This window comes from Pavona decussata, unplaced genomic scaffold, assembly GCF_977016875.1.
Source record: "Pavona decussata unplaced genomic scaffold, jaPavDecu1.1 SCAFFOLD_155, whole genome shotgun sequence".
Taxonomy (NCBI): domain Eukaryota; kingdom Metazoa; phylum Cnidaria; class Anthozoa; order Scleractinia; family Agariciidae; genus Pavona; species Pavona decussata.
In genome coordinates, this window is record NW_028145567.1 from 3,875,711 (window position 1) to 3,888,926 (window position 13,216).

The following is a 13,216-nucleotide window of genomic DNA, read 5'->3' on the forward strand; positions in this document are numbered from 1 at the left end:
GGTTGAGTGTTAGGATCATGATGTTGCAATGATGACAATAATCATGGCGACACTGTTACACTAAGGTACAGTCGTTTCAGAGGAGTAATATTATCCTCCTCCCCACTCCTCTAAAGGCATATACATCATGTTAAGGTACTATATAGTCACCCACATATCCTATAATAATATACATATTTAACATGTGGTGACTATATGGTACCTTAACATGAATTACTTGCCCCTAAATCTGGGAATTACCATGTCAATCTTAGCCTGCAAACAAGCTTTCCAATCTGGGGTCTCAGATAAGGGTGTGAGCTGCGAGAGGATTGGGGCGGGGCGGGGGAGGGGTACTTTTGAGACAAATTCATTGGCTACAATACTTCTTCTTCACTTCTTACACTTCGGGTTTGCTAATAATGACTACTATAATGTATAGACTGAATGGAGTGCCAAATCTTATGTGGAAGCAAGGTTACCACACTCCGGTGGATTTGTGCTTTAACACCACTGAACCACTTATCAAAATAACTTCCCAGGGCTGATGTGAAGTTTTTTCTAGACAAAGGAGAATAAAACAAACTGTTTTTAACAGCACCCTGAACATTCTAACATGATGTTCTGGCCCCAGTTGTTCAAAGAGCGGATAACTTTTTCCACTGGATAAGAAGCTATCCAGCAAAGCAAATGTACTCCAACCAATGCTTCTGGCAAGTTTTCCATACCATCCCATTCTTAAATTTGACTTATGCTTCTACTTCTACTCTATTCACAAATTATAGGACTGTTGTGAAAATCTTGCACGCATTTTATCTGCCAGATAGCAAACTATCCATTGGATAAAATTATCCACCCTTTGAACAACTGGAGCCTGGTGGTTAATGTACAAGTTATACACTTGATAAAGTCATCTGCTTTCTGTACAGCCAGGTTCAGTTTTCCAATAATTATTGAAAACTGATATGGCTATCTCAATACACACTCCACCACATGAGAATTGGTAAGCCATGGCCAGTTAAACAGCATGGTAATCAATTTCTCAACAACAATCCATCCAAGCATGATCAGTGAGAAAAGTTTATTGACTTGAAAATGAACTTCCTGAAATACGCATTAAAGCAAAATTATCAAACCATAGCCTACCAGGGATTCACTTTAGATGCAGCGTACATTATTAACCCTTCAACATGCATCTCCTTTCTACTATTCATATAATAATATTATTCTAAAGGCCCTAGTTTAGAGAAGATGTTTAAACATCCGGGCGCGGTTGTTCAAAAGCCAATTAACACTAATCCACAATTAAAAATTAACCAGGGTTTTCATCTCACTCATATAAATGTTCCCAGAAGGTAATTTTAAGTTAATGGTAAAGAATAGTCTAAGTCAAAACTATGTAACAATCATCTTTTGGAAGAATCTTTATTGATATTTAGTAATGAAAGTTGAATCAAAGTTCACATTAACCCAGGATTAGTTTAAATGGCTTTCAACAACTGGGCCCAGGACATTGTTATCTTTGGTGATTATTTCCTAGTTTTCTCCCAACCTGTACATTTGAAGTATTAGTGACATTGTAAAGAGAAATCAGAGCCTGACAACTGTTGGGGCTTAAAGGGTTAAATTAAAAAAATGACTAATAAACCCATGCATAAACAATACAACAACCCTGCAACCATACAATATGCTGACAAATGCCAGCTCCTAACTGGTATATGAACTACTGTAAATCCTTAGCAACTGAGGTCTTACGTCTAACTTTGAAAAACAGCTTTAAAGGTGCTGTGTCTCGCAATTTTGTTGCAACACAAGTTGCACAAATCGTTGCCTAGTGCAACATGCCCTGAAATGAACGTCTCGCAATTTTTTTATCCCAATCGTTGCGAGAAGTAGAAGTAGGTTCTACTTTGTGCAACTGTGACTGCAACAAAAGCGTTGTGAGGCATGTTAATTTCAGGGCATGTTACACTAGGCAATGATCCATGCAACTTGTGTCACAACGACGCAACAAAATTGTGAGACAAGTTGCAAGAAAAATTGCCTAGTGTAACAGCGCCTTAAGTCCGCTGTTGACGCTCACCTACTTGACCAACCCACTGTTTTCAAGTTTTAACAAAGCAATTAACTCGCACTTGTTACATTCTGAATATATTATGGCCTTTTTTAATTGCACAGCACTTTTGAAACTTGCCTTACATGTGATTCCCTTTAAGGATTTGCAAGCCATTAATGTAGATTTGAATGCACCTAGCAACCCAAGACGTTCAAACAAGACTAGGAAAATGTAAAGAGTGTTTACCTCAAGGCAAATGCTATTAATATATACAATAGAAAATTGATAATACAACCTAACTGAATATAATTTTTATTAATGACTGATTTCTTTAAATTCCCTAACTTGCAATGACATTATTTGTACAAATGAAACTCATTTGTTATAAGCAGTATGGCCAAAATTAGCTCAAACCTTAGTGTATAGACAACATTCAAAAATTAATACTCTTGATAAATTTATCAAGATCAAATTTGTGTGTGCACTTGAAGATATCAAAACAACTTAGGAAGTTATTTTTAAAAGAATGGAGGCTATCTTTTAATGCGCTATATTGACACCGGCCTGAAAGAGTAGATACTTTTCCGAACCCTTACAAGTTTCACCAGCTGGAACAAGAAGCAGAAAAGGCGTCTGCACCTTGCAGACAATCTTGACAATACATTAATATGGTAACTATATAATACAAGGAAATATGATTTGATGATTACTCATAACTAGAACAAAATTTGTGAATATGATTGGTTATTGGCTGCTGTGGTTTGAACATTAATAAGACAGTGTATGCATCACTGCTGCACAACTGGAGAGTACATGCCATTGTGTGTGCTGTGACAGGACAGTTGCACTTCAATGAGTTCTTTCCCTTAAATCTCAAGATTGCAAATGAAACAGCTGATATTCCATTCTACAAAATGTTTACCTCTGATTTATTTTACTAAAATTTTGTTCTAGATATGATTACTTGAGAAAAGGACTTGGGTCATCCAGTTCAGTTTGTAATCAAAGTTGTGATTCACTTGTATAATATTTATTATTGCTAACCAAATTGGACTCCACTCAGTTCTATTACAGTACCATTATTAATAATATATCATTATCAGCAGTAATAATTATTTTTCCAAGTGTCAACAATGCTGATAATAAAGAGAAGATGTTGAAGAACACTCAATTGACTAGCCAAAAAATGCAAGCAGGAATGCATTAATAACCATTGGTTTTCCCTTTTATTTGGCGTACAGTACCTCAGACTCAATAAGCAGCAAGTCTTGGAGCTTACATCTGTTCCAGTTGCAATGTAATGTTTGTAGTATAGATGAAGCATAACCTTTCCCACAAAGAGTAAAACTAGCAGGTGGTGAATTGTTTAGTCACTATTTAAAACAGAAGCTACAGATAAGACTGCTTAAGATAAGACTGCAGAATGTTAAGAGCAGATCAGAGAGTCCCAAGCCCGCTTCCTAACAGTGTTGTCATTGAGTTTTGAAGAAGCCAGCTGTGAGGAAAGGTGCTGGTCATGAGCTACAGAAAGTCTGCTATCAAATGGTAATTTTCTTAGTAGCCAGTCATCTTAACTTCTGCATGAGTGTTTTGCTGCTCAGCATTAAGTCTGGTTGCTGGCTGGTAAAGACAGCTCTGCTTGAGGAAAAATCCTTGCAAGCCCTGTCTATACCAATTTTATGGGGGGGGGGGGGGGGACACCTATGATGCACCTCCTTTAGAGTCACATGCTATCAGACAACTGTTAGGCAACAGCCTTGGTGATACCCTGTAAGGCAGAACATAAGAGAGAGTTGTCCCAGAGATTGGCAAATTTTTCACAAACTTTTCCAACACCTAATTGGATCCCCATCATAGGTCTGGTCACCAGTTATATGGCAAGCCACACCCCATGAAAGTACCTGATCACAACCTAAATGATTCATAGCAAAGCTTTTAACTGATAGTCATTACCGGCAATTTTATACTTTTGTTGCCTCATTATGCAGCACTGTTTAGCACTCGCTGTTGGTTACAGTATGATTCTAAAGCATGTGCATATTTCTACAGGTCTGAATGCTAACGTCACTTGGTTTTGCAAAGTTTCCTGTAGCGATCTAACCAGTCATCAATCAGTTGATTGAGTAACGCAGGTCTTGGGGTCACCTTCTGTTGTGCCACCAGGATCCCACCCTCTGTAACACAGCAGTCCAACCACTCATGTAACAAACGCTCCTCACTACCACGCTGAAAAATAAAATGCACATTTAGGTGGATTTCCAGTACTTAGCAATTCCTATATAGCTGTTGCACAGAGCTGTGGTCACATTTACTCAAAAGTCTTTCACAGAAATCCAACCAAGACGATCAAGGCCCTAAGCAGGGATATCACTAAGAGCCAGGTACCTCTGAAAGAGATCTTATCACCGGCCAAAATTTCAACCAGACATAAAACGTTTGGCTAATTTTAAAGGTGTGCAAGTCTCAAAGAGCTGGCTGGTTTTATTAATGAGCCAGCTGACATTTTTCCTAACTACATCCCTGCCTAAGGATTGATTCCTGTCCTATCATTGCACAGATCTCAGTCATAGCCAAGGTTCTTAATGTCATTGGAGGTTCTTTAACATCCCCATCAAGTTTTCTATGTGGCATTGCTACCAAACATGACATTACCTCTTCCGCCGACAGGAAGTGAACAGGAAGCAGTTTGCCTTCATAGTCCACCAACGGCAGGTACGTCACATGAACACTGTCTATGCTATCCACATTAGCTCCTGCACCAAGCTCATTGGAATTGTCAGTTTCCATAGAAACCAAGGCAGAGAAATGTCCTCTTGTGTACCCTAGGACTAATGGATTCTTCCAACAGAAACTCTGCTCCCATAAAACAGGAAGGTACACCCCTGCAACAGAAAAGATGAAGGTAATATTTAAACAGCATGGTAAACACTGTTACACAAAGCTCTACAGCTAACTCCAGTGTAAACTAAGAGTGCTAAAGTGTGACTTCGCAATATATGATTTCTTAAGATGTTTGGAAAGAGCATGCTTGCCAAAAATCAGCACTTTTATTGTCATTTGGGGGTGACATATTAGCTGTGCTGTGTTGCAATAGCTCCATACAAATCCTTCTAACTGGACTGACCTTTTCCCAAATGTACTATGTAAACAGCGAGTGCCAAACTCACTTGCTTGGCTGTCAACATGGTTCTAGCTAAAACACTTGTTTGTGAAAATACCTTGAAACCTAGCAAGTCCAAGTACTTCTCCCCTGAAGCTCTTGACATACTTCACGCCATATATGATGATAGGTCTACGGAGAATGTGCGCCAAAGCAAATACATGTGTTTGTTCCAGGGACGTCCCAGGCTGACCAGCAAGACTAAGAATGGAAGCCCAGTCCTGTTCCCATTGGTCTTCATCAAGTGAATACTCCAGTGTCTCTGCCTGCATGGATTCCCATTCCTTATAACGGTTGAAAAACCTGACAAAACGGATTGTTTTCTTTTAAGTCTTGGCAACAAAGAACTACTCAAAAGGTATTACTGTTAATACGTTGTTTTGAGGTCTAACTGCAGAGAAACATGTATCAAACTGGCCAACATCTTTTCTTTGTCTGCAAGTGGACCTTGCCATTATTCACAGTTTTGCATTACTGCAAGCACAAAAGAATATTGCTCAGCTAAGCATATCTCACCTTGATCCCCCTTCAGTTAAACTGTCGTACAGTGCTCGTCTCAATGTGTTGTCCCTGTCAAACACGCCATATGAAGCTTGAAGAATTGAGTCTAAAAGGCAGTCACCAGCGGAACGATTCCATAAAGGATAAATCCTACTTCCTAACTGTTCTGTGATTTCTTCACTCCAGTTAATAACAGGAGATTCTATTTCTAAAACTGGAACAACAAATAAAAAAATAAAATAATAACAATATTATTTACTGAAGTGCAGTTGAATATAGATATACCTTATCACATGTTTTGGTGTGTATTATAGCTGTATATTTTTACAAGTTGTCCCATATGTGGGATTGTCAATATAAAAAGTACATCTAGATGATATTACATGGCGGCAAGAAGGTATGAATTTTATTTTCCAGTGGTAATATTAATATTGTTTCTAACACAAGAAAATAAAATTCATATCTTCAAGCCACCATGTAAATTTCCTTTTATTGTATCAACAAATCTATCGTTCACCATTTTTCACCAACTGTTTGCACAAACAACCATGAAATACACCACTCAGGTCCCAGATGTAGTTTATATGAATTTTACGAGTGGTGTATTTTCCAGTAAAACACTCCTGTCTATACAGTAAACAGTAATACTACATACCAAAACATGTAACAAGAGACTTATTATCTTAAACTTTTCTGATAAGTAGCAAGGAAAACTATAAGGGAAAATCAAATTAAGATGAACACGCATTTGGAGAAACATTTTTTCACTGTATGAATAACCACCAAACTGGTTGTTTACATAACAAATAACTCACTGTACCAATCTCACATCATATTTGTACTCATTTCATGCATTATTCAAACAGGGCTAAATGTTGGATAATAATGGCGGACATTTACCAAGCTGTTTAGTGGCAAAAATTGCCCATCTCAAACAAAAATCTGAAACAACTTGTTTTGCAAAGCAGGGCTCAAACTTGGCAGCATCAGTGTATTTTCATTATCTCGCTCACACCAAAAATGCCTAATTATTCTCCTTCATCTTGCAATTATTACAACATGAAAGCGAATAACTAGGCTTTTTTTTTTCATTTTTCACTTGAGACCACCTTAATGGTAAAGAAAGTTTTAAACTTTCAAAACTGACACATTTATCCTAGACAGTGATATAACAACAATTATTACTTTGTTGTTACAGGAAATAGGTTAGATTTTATACCATCACAAGAAAGAAGGAACAACTAAGGGAACAGTAACGTGCCTTCTTTACTTCCTCAAAAATTCAATCTTGGCTATTTGCCAATTCTAAGGTGATCTTTCCAGCAGCAACAATAAGATTTTCATTATCTCGCTCACACCAAAATGCCTTATTATTCTCCTTCATCTTGTAATTATTACAACATGAAAGCGAATAAATAGGCATTTTTTCATTTTTCACTTGGGACCACCTTGGGAGTAAAGAAAGTTTTAAACTTTCAAAACTGACACATCCATCCTAGATAGTGATATAATAATATTACTTTGTCCTTACAGGAAACAGATTAGATTTTATACCATCAAAAGAAAGAAGGAACAACTGAGGGCGCAATAACGTGAAGTTTTAACTTCTTCACAAATTCCTGGGAGGTCCAAAGAACAATTAAAACAGATAACATATGACATGGGTTTGCTATTGTAGCCTGGTAAATCCTATTACACGTCTAATAACCTTCATACCTCTTTGAACTTCTCTGTCAAGAATGTCGTCAAACACTTGTCTTTGTACTCTGGCTGGAAAGTCTTGAATTTCTTTTAAAAAATTATCATACATGTCAAACTTTATGGTACAAAATTGGTTGTTTGGAGTGTCAGTACAATGCTTAAACAGGAGTGAATCTACGAAACCAAATTATATAGAGGATTTCAGTCTGGGTTGAACATTTTTGACCCCAAACCACTCAAACTATGGACAAGGAATTCTATTTCAAGGGCATCATTGATATTGGGAATATAAACTAGTTGAGAAATTCAAAATAATAGTTTGGGTAATAATTATTTTTAATTATAGTTATTGCCTTATTGCACAACTTTAAGCTGAATAAGTAGAATAGCCAGTAGAATGCTACTGATAGTAAAACCAAGCCATTTTCAGTAATATTCCCCTAGACAGTCTGTTTTGGTTAACCCCCTCCTTCTATGAAGAGCAGAGAACATATCATTTGGAGTAGATAGCTGTGGTGATGATGTGTTCATTTTCAATACTTTGACAGTTTTTGCTCCTTTCAACCACTTGGCATTTTTCTTCATCCAGGCAAAGGAGTAACAAAAAAACAATGATATTGCAGATTTTCTTTTCCCTTCTACCTGCAACCCTTTCTTCTAGCTGGCTTGTTCAAACGGCATTAGCTAGTAAATGACAGCTCTGCTACCAAGAGCCTTGTGAATCCCCAAACAAATGAGCCTACTTACCAGCCATTTTCAACATTCTTTGAAAAATAATAGTTGATGAACATTTGCCTTAAAATTTGAAATGCTTTACTGCTTGTATTAATTTTTGTTCCTCCAGACAGTCAAGCTGATTGAGAAACAAAAATTTGGATACAGTTTTTATTCCATCAATAATTTCATTACAATTTTGCACATCAAAAATCCCTTCCCCCACCCCAATTCATATCCTTGTACTGAACAATGTTGAAAGTTCAAAATATGTCTCAGATTCTGGGATGTAGGTAAGAAAAACCCCAGCAAGTTCATTAATAAGGCCATCCGACTCTTTTGGACTATGCACCTTTAAAATTAGCCTCAAATAATTTATTAGTGTTCTTTTGAAATGTGAGCTCGTGAAAAGATTACTTAATAATGATAATAATAATAATAATAATAATGATGTCTTCAATAGATATCAAACGTTATGTGAATTTGAAAGAAAAGTTAATCAATTAGTCGAGGCGCGTACAATAAGAAATTCATAATACTAAATTGTATCTAAACCTAAGCCTTCTAAAAAAGCTACTTTTAAAACACTTGGCGTTTATCTTAGGTAACTGGCTAGTACTTCTTCTTAATCTAAGGGAGGACGCTTTAGCTTGGGGCAACATAGGGTACAATGGGTGATAACTGTCGCTGCTAATTTTATTGAAAAGTTTCTTATCACATTTTTCCAAAAGTTCGTTGATATTGTAAATTTTTGAGGAGTAACGCCTCTAAAGCACCTTTCCAGGAAGCATTGTGCAGTATTTAAAATTGCTTGGCATGCGCCATAAACAGGGAGACCATACATTATTTTAGGAAGAACGATCGCATTAAAAAGATGATCAATTTCATCTTGGCTATATCCCTCTTACTTTCAGGCAGTGAAATTCACTATCTCTTAGCAACATCCCTGTGACTCAGACCCTTACTTACAGACAAAGGAGCTTGAAGACTGTTCCCTTTGGGTTAGCAAATACCTATTTAGTAAATTGTTTAAAAATTAAATGAGTTTTCCCTCTTATTCAGGGTTATGGCAAGCTAAAGCCAACAGGAGCTGATCAGAGAGGCTACTTACCTGCAGGTAAAACAAAAGTAACCTGATCAGTAAAATAGTAACAGCGCCAGTCTCCTTTCCGCTGCCTCATGGTATGACCCATTTGTTTCCTAATGTCTGCAGCTAGTTCAGGGCATGCGATGCACGGCACACGGCGTAAATGATGGCCTTTTACTTCTGGAGTTAGTAACACAGTAATGAGTTCGTCTCTTTTAAACTTAAAAGCCAAGTGAACTAACGTGTGCCCCAATTCAAACACACCTGGTCGATTCAACACCAAACAGTCTTCTCTTGTCAACTGCCTTGACAGATCACCGCCAGAGTTTAAATAACTCTCCACTGATGACGTTTCACCTTCAACAACACCTATACAAGCTGTCAACCACAACCAATCAGAGTCTTTGAGGCGATTGCGAATTTGCAACACCTCTTCGTTATCATTAATGTCATCTGAGGCTGGAATGTCATATATTATCTTCTCCCCTGTCTGGCTGCTTGGCTGGATTTCTAGAGTAGCTTCACTGACAGACGAAGGAGGAGACCTTCTCTTTGAAGTTGAAGGCCTTTTTGTGTTATTATCCAAAGCTGTGTTCCTGCCTATTTCCTCGTGTTTCGTTTTAGCTGGCTTTAGGCCCTTACAAAGGACACACTTCTGAGTTTTAGGCCAATTTTCGTAAGTACATTGTGGGCAAGTCCACTTATGATTCTTCAAAAGTGCCCTGTTTTTGTCATTGTTTATTGTTTTCGAGTCAAGTCTCCCGTTGCTACCAACAGATCCTGGCGATTTTGGAGAAACGCTTCTAGACGAAACATCCTTGTTACCGCTCCCTGGCTCTAAATGCCTTCCGTTTTTAACTGTCTTGTGTTTAGAAACCCGACACATCGAGCAGTGCAACGAACGAGGCCAGTTTTCAAACGTACAAGAAGAACAGGTCCATTTTGAATTTTCTTCAGTTTGCTCTGGAAATCTTGGAGATTGCGTGTTCTTGTCGCCTGACGAACAGATAAGAGGATCTTTTGAGATAATCCTGTCGCTGCTGGCCGCCTCGTAAATGTCTTCGCTGACACTTGTCCGTCTGCTAGCCTCTTGCGTGATAACTTGAGGTGGCCTTGGAGCGCAGCACAAAGTACATTTTATAGAACAAGGCCAGTTTAGGTAGGTGCAATACTCGCACGCCCATTTTAAACCTTCTTCTTTCTTTGGCATGATAAAAATAATCTAATAACGACGTGAATGTCCTTAGAGAACGAAGTGAAAGTCTTGAACGCGCACAATTCAACAAATACCGTCTTCCCAAAGCACCACCTTTCTGTAGAGATCGCTGCGACTGTTCCAATTTCAATCGGCTATTTCCTCGAGCTCTAGAGCCTTCCAAAACGAAAGCCCCGGACGAACGACTTTTGCAAAAAGTGTTAACTGTCATGAAGATGCTTTTCATGCTCATCCGATACTCCTGAGCGACGTCGACATTGTAAAATTCGCAAATATTTTGGTGGGTTCATGAATATCCCCGCTGTCGCCATGATGTTTTGAAAGTGAAAGCCTCGTGTAATGACGTGAACAAACATCTGGCATCCTCGTGACCAGGTCTCGCTCAAACAATTCAGCACCTGGACGCTCCACCTGGGCTGAGGTCAAGTAACAGACCCCAAAACAACGGGAAAATTTCAGGCAAACTTTCCACGACAATACAGTTTCTCAAGCCAAAAAATGTAGCTGGCGGTCCATTTGTTTGTGCAAAACCAAAGCTTTCACTTTGTCACTACGTGAACATTGCCGCAACAGGGTTTTGCATTCAAAGTAATACCGGCGTTTCAGAAACACCCATTTTTTTTAAAAAACCGTTGTATGTGTTCTACCCTGTTTTAGAAAAGTTATTGCTTTGCTTGTTCGACTGATGATATAATCTGAATAACTACAGTTATAATTCTACACAAATCAGGTTTTGTGATTTCTTTTCCTCGCTATCCTGCCGGAATCGAACAGGGCCATGTTGTTCGAAAGCCGATTAACGCTAACAGTACGATTAAAAGTTAATCGAGGTATTCATCTCGCTTTTTAAAAGTGGTTTTAAAGCCTAATTGCAAGCTAAAGGTAAAGAAAAGTGTAAGTCAAAACTGAGGGGCAAAAATCATTTCGAAAAATCTTTAATAAACTTGAATCAAAATTCACGTTAACCCAGGATTAGCTTAATCGGGCTTTGAACAACTGGGCCCAGAACATCAGGGACGCAGTTCAAATACATCTTCATTTCACTTGATTCAACTATTGACCCTCGTCAGAAAATGCCTCTAATATGGATACCCCGCTCTAGATCACGTGACCCAAAAATCACGACTCCGTTAGGCGGTACATTCCGATATACTGTATATGGTAATACATGGTGGTGAGAATTTGCTTAAACATCAAGACAGTTCATCATTGGAGATCATTTCCTTTATTCTTAAAACGTGAATGTCTGATAAAGTGGTGACGTCGTAAGGAGAAATTAGAAGCTGATCAGGATTGGGGCTTGGGGGGGGGGGGGGTGAAGACCCCTGGAATACGATTACGTATTAGCATAGTGCAAGAGACAATAGAGAGATTTACAATCGCGTTTACGTAGTGTTTAAAACAGGAGCAGCAGTATTTTATCGGGATTTAAAACCATGAGGTTCAGCCCAGTGGTTGAAGACGCGATAAAACACGTGCTGCAAGGAGTTTTTTGAACGGCTTCAAAAACATTCTTGGAAAAGCGTACGTCAAGAGAGTTCATAACAATGATGCTTTTGTGAACGTTGGAAATTAGCATACAAGAAAAACATTAAACACCGCCAAGAGAGGTTAATAAGGAGGAGGTTTTATCGGGTTTTAAAACCACTGCACGTGATGTTTTATCGACCATTTGATAGGTAAATGGACTTATGAATTATTAATGATTTTTGAAGACAATCGGCAAACATGAGATTCGCGTTTATGTTTTCTTGAAAAATGGGTACATATATGAGAATAGTGCAAAATAACTCTGGCCTTTGACGCTAACGCAAAACTACTAAATTTTACTGGGAAACTGAGGTCATTTTCTCGCTTCTTAACGACATATTTCCTCCTTCGAAAATGAAAGAAATCAGTTTTCCAGTGTTGTAAGTGAGAGAAAAGCCCCATTGGGGAGGTAACAATAAAGTATGTATGTATGTATGTATGTAGAGATGAGAGCAGTTATGTACGCAACTTAAAAAGTTACGAAAAGAAAGGCTAAAAAAGATTCAAATGATTCGTTTCCACTTCTCACCGACGCAGCACCACAGTTTCTTTTTAAACTAACCCCCTTATCATGAACATTTAAAAAAACATTCGGGCTTCAATGGGATTCCAACCCAGTTCGGCGTTACCGGTGCAGTGCTCTATCAACTGAGCTATCAAGCCAACTGAGAGCTGGTCATTTTGTGAATTCGTGATATTCACCGATTTTTTTTTCTTCAGGCCTTCTTTTTGCGCAACTGCTTAAGTTTCGTACATTACCATTATAGACGATGTTACTCATCACGTGACAGTGTACGTGTCCGGCAATGCGTCCGATGGTCGGCCTTTATACAGTGAAAGACAGTTCGCTTGTTCACTGCGATAAGCAATGCGTCATTAAGGCCAATTTACGCTGGGACAAAAATGACATTTTAAGGACATTGCACGTGATGTGGGTCATATGCACAGAGTCTAAAGACAGATGCAACCAGGCTTTTTTGTTTTGTATTTTTTTCCTGAGGCTTTATATGAAGTACAAGGTCAAAGCAATGACAAGAGTTAACGGTATCAAAGTCTTTATTTCACATTTCCGCATTGTTCACTCTGCCAGCAAAGTTTAAGAAACTATAGAACTCCGATTTATGAAAGTTTGGAAAGGACATAAAAGAAATGTGCTTTCAAGGTGTGAAACACGCACGTGATGGGGTTATATATGAGCAGAGTCTAAGGTCTGATGCGAAGCCCCCCCCCCCCCCGGGGGGGATCTCCTATATAAGCTATATAGGTATGTGT

The 13,216-nt window shown here is 38.4% G+C and overlaps 1 protein-coding gene across 2 annotated transcripts; it reads right to left on the bottom strand.

The window, feature by feature from the left end:
* Nucleotides 1–1,045: 1,045 nt before the first annotated feature.
* On the bottom strand, nt 1,046–10,753 carry LOC146465941 (ubiquitin thioesterase zranb1-B-like). 2 transcript variants are annotated; one of them, XR_014868167.1, is made up of 7 exons: nt 9,223–10,753; nt 7,413–7,484; nt 5,712–5,910; nt 5,254–5,498; nt 4,688–4,917; nt 3,735–4,261; nt 3,689–3,701 (listed from the first exon to the last, which is right to left on the bottom strand). XR_014868167.1 is itself a non-coding variant. In XM_085128007.1 (6 exons), exons 1-6 carry the CDS (start codon nt 10,406–10,408, stop codon nt 4,100–4,102), a joined length of 2,094 nt encoding a protein of 697 aa, XP_084984133.1. In that variant the 5' UTR covers nt 10,409–10,753; the 3' UTR covers nt 1,046–4,099. The 2 variants fall into 2 exon arrangements, 1 of the variants encoding a protein (XP_084984133.1); XM_085128007.1 differs by having other exon boundaries at nt 1,046–4,261.
* Nucleotides 10,754–13,216: the final 2,463 nt, after the last annotated feature.